The 16428-nt window shown below is 49.5% G+C and overlaps 7 protein-coding genes across 7 annotated transcripts; 3 read left to right on the top strand and 4 right to left on the bottom strand.

The window, feature by feature from the left end:
• Positions 1–429: 429 nt before the first annotated feature.
• Positions 430–2102, top strand: BGZ61DRAFT_358661 (uncharacterized protein; the record flags this gene model as incomplete). The annotated part of the gene is made up of 2 exons (XM_046240988.1): positions 430–609; positions 669–2102. 2 exons carry the CDS (start codon positions 430–432, stop codon positions 2100–2102), a joined length of 1614 nt encoding a protein of 537 aa, XP_046101009.1.
• Positions 2103–2954: 852 nt separating this feature from the next.
• On the bottom strand, positions 2955–4836 carry BGZ61DRAFT_358915 (Sodium/hydrogen exchanger family-domain-containing protein; the record flags this gene model as incomplete). Its single annotated transcript, XM_046241017.1, has 3 exons — positions 2955–3308; positions 3366–4558; positions 4701–4836. The coding sequence occupies 3 exons, from the start codon at positions 4834–4836 to the stop codon at positions 2955–2957; spliced, it is 1683 nt and encodes a 560-aa protein (XP_046101010.1).
• A 1113-nt stretch (positions 4837–5949) lies between these two features.
• Positions 5950–7474, top strand: BGZ61DRAFT_456378 (uncharacterized protein). Its single transcript, XM_046246508.1, has one exon. The coding sequence runs from the start codon at positions 6092–6094 to the stop codon at positions 7301–7303; it is 1212 nt and encodes a 403-aa protein (XP_046101011.1). The 5' UTR covers positions 5950–6091; the 3' UTR covers positions 7304–7474.
• BGZ61DRAFT_456380 (S-adenosyl-L-methionine-dependent methyltransferase) lies at positions 7475–9107 on the bottom strand. Its single transcript, XM_046246509.1, has 9 exons — positions 8989–9107; positions 8898–8935; positions 8794–8847; positions 8720–8726; positions 8622–8666; positions 8405–8562; positions 8274–8330; positions 7866–8220; positions 7475–7805 (listed from the first exon to the last, which is right to left on the bottom strand). Exons 1-9 carry the CDS (start codon positions 9082–9084, stop codon positions 7575–7577), a joined length of 1041 nt encoding a protein of 346 aa, XP_046101012.1. The 5' UTR covers positions 9085–9107; the 3' UTR covers positions 7475–7574.
• A 1693-nt stretch (positions 9108–10800) lies between these two features.
• Positions 10801–12226, bottom strand: BGZ61DRAFT_65561 (uncharacterized protein). Its single transcript, XM_046256956.1, has 3 exons — positions 12165–12226; positions 11412–12075; positions 10801–11318 (listed from the first exon to the last, which is right to left on the bottom strand). The coding sequence occupies exons 2-3, from the start codon at positions 12064–12066 to the stop codon at positions 10888–10890; spliced, it is 1086 nt and encodes a 361-aa protein (XP_046101013.1). The 5' UTR covers positions 12067–12075; positions 12165–12226; the 3' UTR covers positions 10801–10887.
• Positions 12227–12548: 322 nt separating this feature from the next.
• BGZ61DRAFT_507923 (uncharacterized protein) lies at positions 12549–13743 on the top strand. The gene is made up of 2 exons (XM_046251931.1): positions 12549–12801; positions 12861–13743. Exons 1-2 carry the CDS (start codon positions 12576–12578, stop codon positions 13397–13399), a joined length of 765 nt encoding a protein of 254 aa, XP_046101014.1. The 5' UTR covers positions 12549–12575; the 3' UTR covers positions 13400–13743.
• Positions 13744–14251: 508 nt separating this feature from the next.
• Positions 14252–16254, bottom strand: BGZ61DRAFT_520067 (heterokaryon incompatibility protein-domain-containing protein). The gene is made up of 2 exons (XM_046252433.1): positions 15981–16254; positions 14252–15913 (listed from the first exon to the last, which is right to left on the bottom strand). Exons 1-2 carry the CDS (start codon positions 16196–16198, stop codon positions 14287–14289), a joined length of 1845 nt encoding a protein of 614 aa, XP_046101015.1. The 5' UTR covers positions 16199–16254; the 3' UTR covers positions 14252–14286.
• Positions 16255–16428: the final 174 nt, after the last annotated feature.

Below are 16428 nucleotides of genomic sequence, written 5' to 3' on the forward strand. Positions count from 1 at the left end.
AAAACAGACAAAACTTCAGAGTCGCGATGGCCAGGCTTGAGGGATAATCAGGCGACGAATCAATCAGGCTGCGGCTCAAAGATAATCCTCGCTATACGATACCCCGCCCGTCTCAGCCGCACTGCGCCTTGTTCTGCCTTGTGACATGTTGGATAATCTCGCACCATGGGCCAGATTTCAATCTCGTCGTAGAATCTTTGCACCTCTACAGAGATGGATCCGGTTTCGCTCACAGTGGGCGTCGTCCCTCTTCTCGGCGGCTCGCTCAAGGTGTACAAATCCACCTACTCGAAGCTCAAAACCTTTCGTCACTATTCCAGAGAGGTTGACCGTGTGCGAAAGCATTTTGACCGCCAGAGGCAATTCTTTCTCAACGAGGTCCACCTTGTGCTCCGCCTGGTCCTGGACGATGAATCCTTGGTCCAGGATATGGTTGAAGATGGCAGACACGAGAAATGGAAGAGTCCCAGCTTGGATAATGACATGGTGGACCGTCTTGGAGACAACACCCGATCGCTCAAGGAAATTATTGAAGACATCCAAGTGATTATCACCAATCTACAAAAAGGCCTGGAATGCTTCAACTGCTTGGATGAAGAAAAGCAACACGTAAGGATAGCGACCGCCTCACCCACAATCCGGACACTGATGAAGCAATGTCTCTCTAGGATGAGCGACTCAAGGACACAGTAAGAAGGGTGAGAGATCGCATAGTCATCCTTTTTGACAAGTCCAAGTTCGAAAAATGGACCGGTGAACTCCGAGACAGCAACAACGACCTCAAGCTCCTCCGTGAGCAGATGGGTGAACTTTGCAAGCCCATGACGCGTACGCGCCCATTCCTGCATTATCCGTATTCCGTCCAGAAACTGCACAAGCACACTTTCAATTACTACCTGAACACGAGGCAAGCTTCCCAAGCACTTCACAAGGCATTTTGCACTGCCTGGTCAACACCGGACTCAGCCCATTTTCGACACATGGTCAGGCTTTTCCTCGAGACTAAACGTCCTGATGAAGTCCAGTTAGATTTGACTATTTCATGTCTTGAGAACGAATCCAAGCCAGAGAAAGGGAAGAATACACCATTAACCGCGTTTTCGATACCCAGTCTGGTACTGGCAAACATGATCACCGTCCACGTCAAATCAACGGCCACAATGATCCTAAGCCCGAGTTTCTTTGCGACGTGTCCGGATTTCGACAAGACCTCTCGAAAGCGGCGGCGTGTTGTAGGATTTGCAGATGAAGTTGCCAGCCAAAGTATAAGCGATTTGACGTTGACGGAATCGTCAAGCGCAATGGTCTTGGACCTTCAAAACACCCAGCATTTCTGCTCGAAACTGCTTCCTAAGGATGCCCACCATCACTCGGGACTTGTTCGGAAAAGATGTCATGAAGAAAAAGCCCACACTGCTACGTGTATTGGATATTTGGACTCGTGGGCCCATAACGAGTATCGACACTCATTCTTCCCATGTTGCGAGGGCGTCTGCAATCCAAGCGTCTGCAAGAGGGATATTAAATCTTCGGGACTGACGCGAATGGATGAAATACTCGCACGCCCTCGCAGTGAGGAGATCTCTGTTCCCGAGCAACTTCAGCTAGCATTGCGTCTAGTCTCTGCTGTATTGCGATTCAATTCAACACCGTGGCTCGGGGAATGTTGGGGCTTGCAGGACCTGTACTTCTTCGAACAGGACTCTGACCTTGCTGCCTCATTGAAGACACTGCATATAAGTGTTGATTGGTCACAGAGATCTGCAGGAGAACTTATGGAAGTGGACACAGCTGGCGACTTAAAGTCCTTTGAAGACGCAAAGTTAGTCCATGGGATTCACAATGCTACGGTTTACAACCTTGGTGTGGCATTGCTGGCCATCGGGCGTTGGGCTCGCGTTGACTCGAATGATGTCCTGCAAGTTCGGCGGATGGCATCTCAAGCATGTCCACTTGGTCCGAAGTATCAAGAGATGACCCAGAAGGTTCTCGAGTGCGACTTTGGCTGTGGCAAAGACCTGAGCAAGCCTCAATTACAACAGGCTATATACGATGGGATTATGCTTCAGCTGGAGTCCATGATATCGAGCCTTAGCATATAGATATCGCAAGAGAGATTGAACATTCCGTCAAGAGTGTCTTAAGATATGTGACTTGTGGTAACCCGCGAAACACTTACTCCTGGACCTGGAGAGACATGAGGCCGCAAACCTTGACGAGTGGACACATGAATTGGAAATCACCAAGACCTTCTCGCTGCGAGAGATCCAGCCCGAGACAAACGCGACGCCCACGCTGTTAGAGCAAAATACTGGGTGTCGTCCAACGCGTCCAACGCTGTCAACTATGACCCATCACCGATGCTCAGTTCCACCAATTCCATGTCTGGAGAGAAGAAGGGACAGTAACTGCTGGATAGGGTTAGTTAAATTCCATTTAGGGAGGTGGAAGCAGCGCAACCCTTCAAATACGAACGCAATCAAACGCAGATGGATATACTTCTTCTCCTAATAGTAGCACTCACGAGCAGTAGAGTTACGGTTGTCGGATAAGCAAAACTTGTTCATCGTGCTAGTTTGACAATTTCGGTGTCCTCGTAACCTCGCAAATGAAATAGAACACCTTGAAATAAGCGATGACTGAGTGGAACGAATATACACCACTTCACTGTATAAATACAGAGGACCACTTCCGACATTTACTCACAGAGTGACTGAATCGAGCAACAGGAGCTTTAGTGAAATCATTTATATACCCGAAACAATATATGCTTTTCAATAGACAGCCCAATTCGATCGACACATTCTAGTTATGGTCAGTAGCATGCCACCCTAATCTATAATTCCGATGTCCACCAACCTATCGCAATGCTACGCGTAATACAATGAGTTCCTAAACACGGAGGAAAAAAGCCAGTTGGGTTCTGTTTCCGTAGCCTGGCGATCCTCGCTTCACTACACCACCTCATCCGTAAATCGAATTTCACGGTCCCGTCGAGGAGTTGTCGTCCCGGACTCGCCAACTACAGGAGTGTCGGTACCAGTGGTAGCATCAGTCTGGGCATTCGCGTCCGCAGGGCTGGTCGGTGCGACAGGTCGCGAATGAAGGGGCCGACTGTCCAATATGACAACAGGACCCGTAGCCCTTGGCTTGGGCTCAACAACCAGGTATTTTCCAATAATGGGGATCTTTCGTCGGGCTTCAACCAAGTGTGGCTCATCGCTGAACGTCTCGCTGAGAACCCGGCCGACTCTCCTGGGCGCGAGATATCCCAACTTTCCAAGCGGGATGCTCAATCCATGGATGACCTATGACTGTATTAGCAGAGAAGAACCCGGAGGTGGAGTGTTTGACGTTGTACTTACAACACTACAAACAGTAAGAAACCAGACGATAATTCGAACCAGCTCGCCGAGATCCTTCACATCGCTCCTCGTAATCCCATTCGCATCGGTGAGATGCTCTTCGATGAACTCGAGGGTAATAAACAGGTAAAAGATGGCCGAGACGCCAATGGGACCAAAGAAGCCCACAAAAATTGCCTGTTTGGTATCCACGATCTGGGGGATACGCTTATGCATGAGAAATACCCAAGGCAACCGCCTTAAGAGGAGTACGAGGAGACCGAGGACCACCACGCGCCAGGTAGAGATGACAGAGCTGCTGCCGAAGTCTTCCCAGGGGAGGAATGCGCCATACCACAAAAAGATGGTGACGTTGAGGAGCATGTCGATTGTTGGCTGCAGAGAGTCGTCTTTGGTCTCCAGGCGGAACCAGTCATCCCACGTAAATGTGTTTCCAGCGATGAAACAGGCAAGAACGTCATCGGTTCCAACCAGCCCGCAAGTGCCGAGGACAAACAAGGCGAGGGCAATGGCAAAGACGAGGAAACTTTCGCGATCAACGTAGTTGTGCTCCTCGGCCCAGTGAAGGAGTTCCTTGGCTATCCACCCGACCACAGCACCATACAAGATGCTCAGAATGATTGTATACCCCCAAGTATAGGCGAACCACAGGCCCATGGCGTCGCCGGCACCGCCCGATGTGGCACCCGAGCCGACATACTTGATGAGATACAAAGCAAAGAAAAGAAACGGGTATCCGAGTCCGTCGTTGGCGCCCGACTCGGCGACGATAAGATCCTGGAGGTCCTTTGGGATATTCTGATCGGCGAATTTTCCCTTGACGATGACGGCGGAGAGTACAGGATCCGTTGGCGTCACACAGGCGCCAATGGCGAGGGCGTGTAGAACGCTAGACGTCCCAGAAAGACCCCAGACGAGGAGGCTTGTGGCTATCCACATGCCTGTCATTCCCGGACCCAGCAGTAGACTCAGAGACTTCCATTCCATGCGTAGGTACTTGCTCGGAAGTTGGACACCTGCCAGGACAAGCTGCACGCCCAGGACGAGGCGGGAGAAATTGAGAGTGATGGTATTGAGGTTCCGTTGACAGTCCTCATCGGAGATGCCCTCTACGGAACATTGCGCATAGTCCTTGGGTCTTATGAAGTCTGCGCCATTAGGACCAAACGCGAGGCCGACCAAAAGGGAAATGACTGTTTCACACCAGCGTCAGCAACCAAGATTCTGCCAAGATTCCGCCAAGACGTCGTCGCCAAGAATTCCTCCGCCAAGACGTCGTCAAGCGTCAAGGCCGCAGCCCTGTGGCGTACAGGTCAGAATCGGGGAGTAACTTACGAGCTTCAGAGAGATAGTAATTCTCCTTGAGAAGAAACGAGACCAGGCCAAACAGCGAGATGAAGCCGCCCAGCAGAGCCAAGACGATGTTGAAGTTGTTGAGCTGAAGCGGAACTGCCCAAATATCGCGCGACATGCCAGGCGGAAAAGCCGGTGGTAGCAGAAGAGATGAGCTGTACCAACGAATTGAAGTAGTTCTAGCGAAGAAACCGGGGTTTTCCTCTCAATGGCAATCGAATCGACCACGACGATGAGTACAGGCGTGAATTTTGTGCCGGTAACGTCGAAGGAGGGTTTTCAGATGGCTTGGCCTGCGCCTCAGTGGCTGAAAGGTGACGTCACTGGGCCAGCGCCATATCCTTCAAGTCGCCACTGGCATGACGTTGTGAGCTCTTTCACGAAGGGATGGTATGTAAAATCACGCCTCGATAAAAGCAAGAAGTCAAATACCCGGATTTTTCTGTAAATTTAACACAATTCGAAGCTGTCTGGTAACCCACCAAAACAGAGCATGGAGTCACTCCTGATGATCTGAGGGTTATAGTACAACCTTGTCCATGAAAAACCCACTTTCATATCTTACAGTAAGCTGGTACACTCCCGTCCTTATTAAAGCTTGGTTCCCGTCCCCGATTGTCCTCTATTTCACTTAAATTAACGGTTATTTTGGTGGTGAGAGATGTTCTCAGTCCAGCCCGCTCATAGCAAGGCGGCTACCCTAGAGGATGAAGGTAGGTTACTGATGCAGAGATACAAGCACGATTAGCTAATAAAAAAAGAATGATGAAATGTAAATAACTTATGACAGCTTCTTACATCCAAAGCGCGCGTGGTTTACATAACGCCATTATAATAGTTGGTGTTGTGAGAAAAAGGCAATGTTAAGATTCATTGTACACAATCGATGCTCCAGGGATGCTGCACAATTATTGGATAGCATTTGCACACTACCTAAATACTGTATATCCCGACATAATTCGTGGCTTCATTCATTCACTAGATTAGTCCTTATCTTCACGTGTTATTTTTTGCAGCAACTGGTAATATTTATGCCACATCAGACGCGATGCCAGCGCTGCATAACAGACGCGTTCCACTTTTGCCAGCTGCATTAACAAGCACAATCGCGCCAGCCAGTCGATGAGCCAATCAGAAGGCCAAGACAGCCCCATCTCTGATACGACTGCCTGTTGGGCATCAAAATAGTGGATGCCACGTCATGAAAGGGGTCACAAAGGCGGTGAAGAGGAGCAGATGTCGCCTCATGCTTATGGCCTGTTCTTCAATCCTCTGCTTCCCGGTCGATGCCATGATTCCTTAGTCTGGGCATTTCTCTGCTTTGTTTTTAGCCGATCCGGATCTCTTCGGATAGGCTCCCGCTCCAAGTCAACATGGGCGTCAAAGAGTTGTCCACATGGGTGCTCGGCAACAAGACTCTGAGGGAGAAGGCTCTCAAGAGGGTCACCGATGCCCTCGAGACAGCCATGCCGCTTGTCAAGACCATCCAAGCCGGTTATCACCTCCTCGAAGCCGGAGATGCAGTCCACAACGTGAACTCGGCTGCTGAGACCTTGAACCACTTCATCCCCGCCATGCAAGTCATGGGCCAATCTATCTGCGACAGCGCAAAGATATTTACATATTTCAATATGGCCGCCATCACTGTTGGAATCGGCGCCAATATAGTCCCGACCTACCAGGGAGTCCAAGTCCTCCAAATTATAGCCGCCAGGCTCAAAGACATCTCAACAAGTCTTGCCGCTCAAACCGCTCTCATCGCACAAAAAGAATTTCCCCAGTATGTGTACGAAATGATCCGAGAGCGACTCGGACAAACTTCCGACGACACGACCTGCGAACATTTGTTTTTCCTGTATCATCCGGATGACGACTGGTATCCCAAGTTTTACCACCTTCTCGAAAAGAATCCACCAGGCCCCCGATTTTGTGGGTATACCAACCAGATCGACACCGTCTTCCTTTTTATGCTGGCAACAAGAAGACGCATTCAAGAAAAAGGGCGTCGGGCAGAAGAAAAAGGCAGACAAAAAAAGCCGGTAAAGCTGCATCTTATCATCCCGGCATACCAACCGATCCTCATCCTCGAAGCGCTCAAGATCCCGGAGGAAATTGGCGACTTTATCATGGAGGGGCGAGTCAACAGTAACACAGAGTTCGTCTGGCTGAACTTGCCCGAGGAGCAGAGACACTATGTCGTGGGCATCGGGCAGTGGGTTCCTCCCACTCTTGGGTGGTGGGACTGGAGCATGACCAAGGTTGGCATGGCTGAGAAGCCGCCTGTATTAAGTGCACCGAGAGTCTTGGGGACTAGCCAGAAACGTGACGAAGATGAAGAACGAGTCGATTTGAACAGCGAAGACAGTGATGGTGGTATTGCTGACGATGCCACCTTGGTTAGCGAAGGTGGTTTTGCTGGTGCTCTGGGACCAGATGCGGAAACAGCTCGACACGATGCCACGCCAGTTCACCACCGTCGCCGACGGAAGATCAAAAAGCGTCCACGTAAGGATGAGGCTGAAAATAAATCAAGAATTCGTCGTGGGAGTGATTCGGCTTCGGTCAATCCCTGGGCGGGATCATAGGCCGGTTGAAGTTGATCCAGATCCGCTCCGACATTATGAACTCCGGAGTTGCTGATCATGATATTATGCATGGGTTTAGGGGTAAATAAGAATGAAATGACTGCCAAAGGCAACACTGGGCGTTAGGCGTGGATCCGTACAAAGATTGTTATAGAAGTGCGGTAAAGACATTGTTAAATAATATATTTGGAAAAAGAGTATTCTGCGGATGGCTTAGGAACCATGGGATCCTTCATAGGCCCATCATCTTGTGCTAGAGTAAAGATGCCGGTTATGGCTTTTTACCCCAAACAAAATACACTGGGAGGTAGAGATGAATTGAGGGATCCTTCAGATCATCCTTTACCTTGGCTATAAGCGCCTGTATCTCTTCTCCACTCCAGCCCAGCACGCGTGAAAAAAGCGCAGGCGTGTAAGAGTCTATTACTCGACTCTCCTGAACAGCCTGAATCTTGCCAATCTCCTTGAGCTTTGGGTCTTTGGGCCACGCGCCAATTGGGATCTGGATCCTGTCAGTACTATCACTTCAACGTAAGCCAGATTAATATGGATTGATCTTGACCTTGCGAACTTGCTGTTGGACCTCCACAAATCCTGCACGTCTCAACTTTTCTTCCCATTCAATTGCATTGTCAAGAGGCTTGCCAAATGTGGCGGCTCCCTCGCACATATTCTTCATCCACACCTGAGCATTTGTAGCATTTCCGGCCGTGTCATCATCGGAGATGAAGCGAGTATAAACGGCCTGTAGCTCAATGTATCCGCCTGGAACCAGGTGCTTGAAGGCCTGCTGGAACAGCCTGTCGTCGTTGGCTATGCACCCCTCTAATTCCCGGGCGTGTATGAAATCGAACTGCTTGTGGTACACCCAGTCCGATTCAAAATCATCAACTTCAAATTTACAATTCGGTGGAGTCCTATATCGCATGAGTCAAGACATTCTAGAATAATAGCAGCAAGGAATTGTTACCATTTAGGTTGTATGGGACTTAGATCGGTCCCGAGTACTTCTGCGGATGGATGCTCGCTAGATCCGAGTTTATCAGAGGTGTTCTGGTAGGAGACAATGCATGAAAGGAGTTCAAAAAATCAAGATCTTACTCCGCAAAATCCAGTGCCCAGATACCAGTCCCCGTACCCAGGTCAAGCACACGCTGAGGGTTGTCGACAATTGGAGCAAGGTGCAGCTTTCCTCCAAGAGAGAGGCGGTAAATGTGGTGCCCCAAGTCCATTCGTTCCTGTTCTTCATCATCATTCGGCTATGAGGAATCTAGTTAGTACTTCTCGCAAGTCTCATGATTTCTCTGGGGATAAGTACCACCAGGTACGCCCCTTCGTGGAACGCATGATATCGACGCCCGTTCTATGTAGTTATTAGCATATGGCAATGTATTTCATGTAACCGGAACTGCGAACTTCGTATCTAAATGAAACACAGGTTTGGACGTTAGCCATGGCCACATATCGCGAATAGTCGGTGCGTCACCTACTTGTAGTTTAGAACGCTCGAGTTCAGAGATGCTAGGTAGCTAACGGATGCTTCTCTATAGGAACAGTTAAATGAGGCTATTTAAGAAACGGGCCGAGAACTGACGAATCATTGAAGACAGAGTCGATGTCTTGCTCAACGTCCTATGTGATCTGCGTCAATATTCGCCACAAAGTTTTGAGTGAAGTCCTCGCACATCGACTTGCAAAGGATTCTCAGCCAACAGGCCTTCCAATTGTGTTAACGCTTCTTTTGGGGATTGACCCCGATTTGTGGTGGTTTTGGCCTCCATGAGTAAACTCGCTCGTGAGGTGGTAGTGAAAGGTAACGAAGAAAGAATCTCGGCGGAGACTAACCGTCCTCTTATGTTCGTTGCGCAACCCCGCTTTGATCCTTCATCATGCCATATAATTCCTGATTAGTGGGCCATATGACTGATCATGCAGACGTAACCGCTGCTGTTCTACCAGATGTGACCTTGCAGATTCACATGCTCGTCGAACCAATAGGGATGGGAGCCGCCCAAAGCCCCTGCGCTTGACCTTGTCAATACATCCAACAGCCCATCGCAAGCATGATTCATACATAATTACTATTCAATGCATTCCTCCAATCATTGCACATGCGGATCTATCACGCTGCTGGTTTAAGTTCATCACACGGAGCCCCGCTGCGTCTGGTATGCCAATCCGTGTGTCAATTTGGATGTTTGGCTTCTGGTCTGGTACTTAAGGATCTCTATAAGCTTTTATCTGGGTGACGGCCATGTTTCCAATCCTGGAGAAAGCAGCAGACGGTTGTAGCGAAAATAAACAGTGGAATGGACATCTTGACCAGGATCTGGAGCTTTGTTTGGGCAGGCCAATCCGGCAAAAGTTGCCGGTCCTTGGGAACTAATCTGTTGTACTCATCTCTGGTTCTTGAAAGCTTGTGCTCTAAGAGCTTAGATATATCGTCTTCGATGACGCGCTCATCAACCTGATGCAGAGCCAGATCCTGGTAAGTGTCGCTAATTTCGTTGAACTCGAGGCGAATTAGGTATTCTGGTCTGCTCGTTACGAAGAACTTTAGGCGAACCGATATCAACTGCTTTGCTTGTGGCAAAAGCCAACAGGGGCCTGAGTATCGTCTTCACGGTCGGATTCGTCGAAAGCATCGATCATGACCACCATCGTCACATGCAAACCGAGCGTGGCTATGGAGATCGGATTTCTTGGTGTTGCCAATCAAGTCAAGTTTGAGCCGAGTACTGCAACAAGAGAGGAATACGATCCATCTGAACCCAACCCGAGCTGTGGTTGTTGCCCTAGTAAATTGGGGATAATGCGCTTGCTCAGAAGGGTGTCGGTCCTCGTAAAGCTTGTTCCGTCGACAGTTTATCGGAACAACACTTGGTCTCATCAAAAGACACATGTACTCGGCGAGGTGTACGAATCACTCACATCACACGGCCGGGCTTGCGCGACAAACTTCATGGACAGATTTATCAAGTCAACGCGCAGTCTATCCGTCATGGGCTATCGTGGGACTAATTGGGCATGGGACAAGTCTTTGCATCAGTTCAAATCAGCTTGAGCAGGCCACCACGGTGCTAGGCGCCAGGTCAGACTTTCTCGCTGGCCAAATATATCTCCATCGCAAATCAGCTTCTGCAGGTGATGGCTAAACTCATGGACGGACTCACACTCGGCAATAGGCATGGTAGCGAATATCACACATGTCTCTCTTAGCTGGCACAGGTTTTTCACATCTTCCTGAGACATGCCTAGCATCCTCGTCCTGGGGAAGCATGACAGAGTGGTGAGACCTTGAGAAAGCCCTATATTAAACCACCTCCCCACCTCTCTTTCATTCAGACATGTTTTTGCGGTGATACCACAAGGTTAACTTTCATGGGCTATTGGGATGAACGTTAGCCAGTGACGAGTCAGTGATGCCTCGGTGGTCCATGCCGCTCGGCAATCTGGAACTGTTTGTTTGGCAAATGCCTGTATGTGTCCGCCTCGCGTGTAACGGTCCCTATGTTGGTATATTTCCTGGATATTTGAACTTAATTATAAAATTCTGAAAATCTCATACCCTTTATTCCTAAGAATCAGACCGGGCGCTTAAAGACCCGTCGTACTAACATATGTTCTTGGAAACTATCTAAAATCTCCACTCCATCCCTCTGAGCAAGTTCCGTCGCTATATCGTCCATGAGCGGGTAAGCGGATCTCAAAAGCGACTCTCGTAGAGCTATTCCGCGGTCAATTATTCTCCCCACTTCCGTCATGATGATATTTAGTCCTTGGGTTAAGCGAGGGTAGCCCTCCTCTCCGCTTTGAGCTGTCCTCGAAATTCCAAAGGCCTTCTTGAGTTTGTTAAACAAGGTCTTTTGCCCCCATTCCTTCGGCGTAACCACCTGCGGCTCGCCCTGAGAGGTGTCGTTCTTAAGAGTGTCGATCTGAGGTGCTTTGTCGAGGTACCGAAGCAAGGAGTTTCTATAAAGCTCACCCTTAATGTTTAATTCCACCCCTAAATCAGCTGTAAGTCGTTAACTAAGAATGAAATAATAATTTGCCATGCGGCACCGTTTCGAGATAGAGGTCTCGGAATGTCTCAAAGAGGAATACTAACAGAAACCCATCGATGCCATGTCCGGTCGAGCCCCACGAACTTGGGATATAGCCGCATTCAGGGCGTCATGGAGTTCTTGGGCCTCTCCCATTAGTGGAGTGAATTTCCTAATCACAGACAGGGTTCGCCCCTGCTCTCGACGTAAGAGCGTGGCCTTGCCTTCCTGGAGATCTTGAAGAAGCACCTCCGCGCTCTGTTCGAGGTCATTAAGCCCCGAGTCAGAAACCTGGGATGCGAAGGAGCCCGTCGAGTGATGCGAGGTTTCCGAACTGAGCGGCGTGCGAGATGTATCCAGCGACTTAAGGCTCTCACCATAGAGTTGTCCGTCCGCCGAGTGCAGCGGTATGAATTCGACATCAGATACAAAGCTCGAAAAAGACAGAAAGCTTAGGTCTAGTGTTCTATCTTCTTCTTGTCGCAGCTCGATTTGGTGCCGTAAGGCTTCTTTGAGTAGGCGTTCCGATTCCATGAGGCGCTGTACCCCATCAGTCGTTTGACCTCGAATGATTTGGACGATGAGAGGCCGGCATGACTTTTCGTGCCAAAGAGAGTAATCTTTTTCTAGCCGAATGGTTCTGATAGAGTCGGTATGAGACAACGGACGGGCTATGATGGAGCGTGGGCTATGTGTGACGGGTGTTGTACTGCCCACCATCTGTTCGGTCTGTTCGCCCTTAGCAACGGACTCTGCTGGTTCCGTCGATGGTGTGTGTGACCAATCCATCGAGTGTAGCAACTCTCTGGTTCACGTACAAACAAAGACAATTAGAGAGCACGTCGGCACATCTTCGAGATGGACTTGGGAATGATACCGGACCCGCTGGGTGAAGGCGAGACCGAGGGGCTTGCGGCATTTTATGGGGTAATTATGCCGACTGTGGCGAAGCATCCGATTCGGTTGTGGCGAAGAATCTGATTCGGCTGTGCCGCCATCAGGCAGTCTTTGATCGCCAATGGAAACCAGAGTGAGGCGACACGGCTGGGCGCAGGGGAGTGCCCTCGAATAATGGCATGGCGAGGGGTAGGCTGTGCTGCGGCAGTGTAGAGGACCAGGGCTGAATGCAAAGAGCAATTCCCCAAATGAGAACAAAGATAAAGGAACCACCGCCCCTCGAGCCAAATGTCCGTCAGGGACCACAACAGAGTCTATGCATACCGTGTTCAATGACAAGCAACAATCTACAGGTGCCTAGGCACTCAGAACTCTTCAGCTATGTTTGTAGCTCTATTCAAGACGAGGAAATATTTCACTTCATGGGCTTTGAGCTCCTCCACCGTCTCAACATCGTCCAGCTCCAAAATGAGTTGATTTCCATCAAGGAGGATGTCCTCCGGACCCGGGGAGCCGCAGTCGACACAGAAAGGCTCAAAAAGTTATTAAATGATTACAGTAAAGAACAATTGTGCAACGAATCCGATGCTCTGAAGTCTGACCACAGAGCTTAATAGCCACCGCAGTTCAAAACTACAATTATGTGCATTTGCAACGTCGGCTGGACCACCACACAGCGGAACGCCGGAAGCAGCGACTCAAGCGGAACTTCATCTCCATGACAACATCGTATCGGCATTCACGACCATTTGAAACACACTACTATTACCTCCACAGCAATGCCCACCCTACGCCCGATGTCCTGCGCGACAAACTCCGCCGCTGGCTTCCAAGCCGGCTATCATATTCAGCGCAAGAGCGCCTTCACCGCAACAAGGAGTACGAAGAGGGACAGCCGCCAATCGAGATATCGCCCTTTGTAGACAAGATTGTACGACTATGCATGGCCATCCTGGCAATCTTGATTCTCGTCCTACCCATGTGTTTCATGAGCTTGTGGCCGTCCAAGACGAACAACCTTATCACAGCAGCTTTGTTCATGGTCATGTTCGCATGCGGGATGTCATTTGGCATAAAAGGGACCAATGTGGAGACCCTGGTTGCAACGGCCACCTATTCAGCTGTCCTTGTTGTGTTCGTTGGCACAAACTCTTAATTCCTCTAGCAAGGAAGAAAGGAATAACAAGCACACCCTGATATGCATCGAGTTCGTAAAGGCCACCTATATATCAAAGAACTCTAGTCCTCGCTCATATAACCGAAGAGAGTAGGTGTCAGGGGACCCGATGGGACCAGAGAGGAGGATGTTGTGATGGTACAAGAGCACGAACGAGGTCGGGTACGACTTGGGTAACTTCTACACGGTAAGAGAAGCTTCTCACCACTAAGAAGGCGGCGGAGGAGTGGAAAGAATGTATCATAGCGTGATGGGCGGGGACACAGTTTGTGGGAACGATTAAGGGTTGGGGAAGCGGATCTACGTCCACCATCGGATACGGCTGGATGGATGTTATTTCGACCGGAGGGAAGTCCCTATAGGGCCTTGACACAATCTAGTTCACATTCCAGTACATTTGGTATTTGTTGCTCTAATGAGCATGTCGAGAGGTACTACACGTGTGCGTAGGTGATCCGTTGCGCATCATGATGATAGGACTGGCGGACCAACCTGCTCGTTGGCGGCTTAGGCGTTCGACATGCATAATCAGCCGTCTAAGGTATGTATGTTAAGCCGCTACGACCATGAGCAGTCTTTGAATTACTGCGAAATCAAAATTTTACGCGAAGCAGCCAACCTGCGACGAGAATTAGCAGAGCTTGACGATCGGATCGCCCAGGTATTGGAGAGACTTGGGAATCCTTGATGGCTGATCACAGACGCTGGCAGAAGCGAGTCGGTGCGAACAGGATTTGTATTATCGAAGCACGGAGGGCCCGGGGGAGAGTATGACCGGGACGAGGGCCGGGGCTGTGGCAAAGGGAGTGGCCAGGATGAATGTGCTAGCATCCGGGATAGGACGGCAATGAAAACAAAAGGCAAGACTAAAGTACTTCAATCTCAACTGTAGTGTTCTCCGAATTTACCGTCGGAGCTTTCATCCAGTCTAGCTTCACCTTGACCCTCAGGTCATCCATCCTAAATTCGCGGTTCATGGACCCATTCTCTTGCAACCAGCAGATCCTTGATGATTGCATGACACGAGCTATCGCGCGTCTGTCGAACCCTCCCTCGTCTTTGAAGGTTGGGTTGCCAGAGGAACAGCCATCCGCCCAAGGCGTGTCTTGCAAGCTCAACCCGATGTCAAGAGGTGCGCAGATTACCAAGAGTCCTTGTGGCTCGGCATCTCCAGCTAGCTGACGCGCCAGCTTCCAACCATACGGATCCGAGCTATCCACAGGAAGATTCTGGATGTTATCTTCCATGTACTTTCTCCATTCACCTCTAGTCCCACGCGCTAGAATAACTGTGAATGCTTGTTTTCCATTCGCCTTGAACACAAATGCGGCCAGGAGAGCGTCAACACCGTCATTGCATTCCAGTACGTAGTCTCTCTTGTTCCACTTGGTACCTTGATTCGATCTAACACGAGACAAAGCATATCCTGTTGCCGCGTATGGGATTTGACTGAGACTGATCATATACTTCGGATGATGCTTCGGGGCCTTGATATCGAAAAATTTGATCTGTTTCTCTAGGTACGGATCGGCTTTGTCCCAGAAATTGTACGAGTCAGTCCGAAGGATGACTGGATTTCCGCACCTGGCAGAGAACTTGCCACCCCATGGACGGAGCAACAAGCCGATGATGGTTTGATGTTCGCGCTCCATCCGACAACCCAGAATGGCCACAGATGCCTCTTTCAACCACGGTAAGTCAACCAAATTCCCATCCGGAAGAATTTGCTTCGCTATTGGAAGACCGATGCGCACTCCACCGCCAAAAAAGACGGGAGGAACCCCAATGCTCTCGAAAGAACGAAGGCGCATAATGTTTCCATTATCTTTGAACGCTTTCGGAGAAACCGCCAGGAGTCCAAGAAGAGGTTCGTCAGCTGTGAGATGAATTTTGGCTTGAGTAGTTTCAGAACCTCTTGATCGCTTGTGATCTAGGCTTGGACTTTTGGACCGGAGGAACGAGTCCAACCTGTAAGGACTACCCCACGAAAATATTGAGTCATCTCCAGAGGCCCGATATACCTCCTCCTGCAACCGGAGAAAGGATTTCTTCCCTTCGCCGTACAGAAGTGGCATATTGACGTCGAAAATCCCTAACAGACAATAGGCAATGTCCTCAATTCGAGAGGTGTTTCGATGAGCCGCCCACGACATTTTCTTTGCAACGCTCGCGAAATCCAAATCCTGACCTAATAAAAAATTTGGTTCGATTCCAGTAATACCACAGATCAAGGTCTGCAAGCTCTCCCGGTTTCCAAGATGGGTCCAGCTCTGGGAGAAGAACAAAACATTTCGAGGTGCCAGAAGCTCCTGCAATGTCCATCCACGGGTGAACCACCGGCTGTTTCTGAACTCGAGTAGACCTTGTTCGGAGTCTAGAGTAGAGCAGACGTCTGCTAGGTAGACGTAGCAGACAGCAGCCGCCTCGTACCAGCGGTACATAGAATTGATAGCTTCCGATAGCTCTGCACTGCTTCGCTTGTCGATACAACAACTAGAAATGTTAGGATGAGGAAAAATACCGGTCTGGATGGACATAAAACGGCATGAAATTTCGTTACCTGTCAATCCACATCCAATCTAGACCATCTGACACAGCTTGTTGACAAGCGTAGGTGATCTTCTGATAACCTTTCTTGTGGAAGCGCGAAGAGTCAAGCATCTCTTCGTACTTTACTTCTTCATCAGCCCATGTGTGAGAGAATATTGCATATCGAGGGATGTCATCGTCAGCAATAAACTCTTGCACTTCAAGAGTATCCGTTTTGATAAGACGCATCGGGATCTTCAAGAGTGGGAAAGCACCTGAGAGTCAAGAGTGTAAGGATATGTTCATCGTAGCTATCGCTTCGGGGGTGTGAGATTCATATAAACACATACCCCGCAGCTGACAGCGCCTTCAAATATCCCGCACTTGGCTGATCAAGTGGGCGTAAGATTGATCGTATGTCGTATGATCAATCCATTGTAGTGCTATAATAAGTGTTTTACGCTGACTCAGAGGACGGG

Source organism: Ilyonectria robusta (assembly GCF_021365365.1).
Source record: "Ilyonectria robusta strain PMI_751 chromosome Unknown BGZ61scaffold_17, whole genome shotgun sequence".
NCBI lineage: Eukaryota > Fungi > Ascomycota > Sordariomycetes > Hypocreales > Nectriaceae > Ilyonectria > Ilyonectria robusta.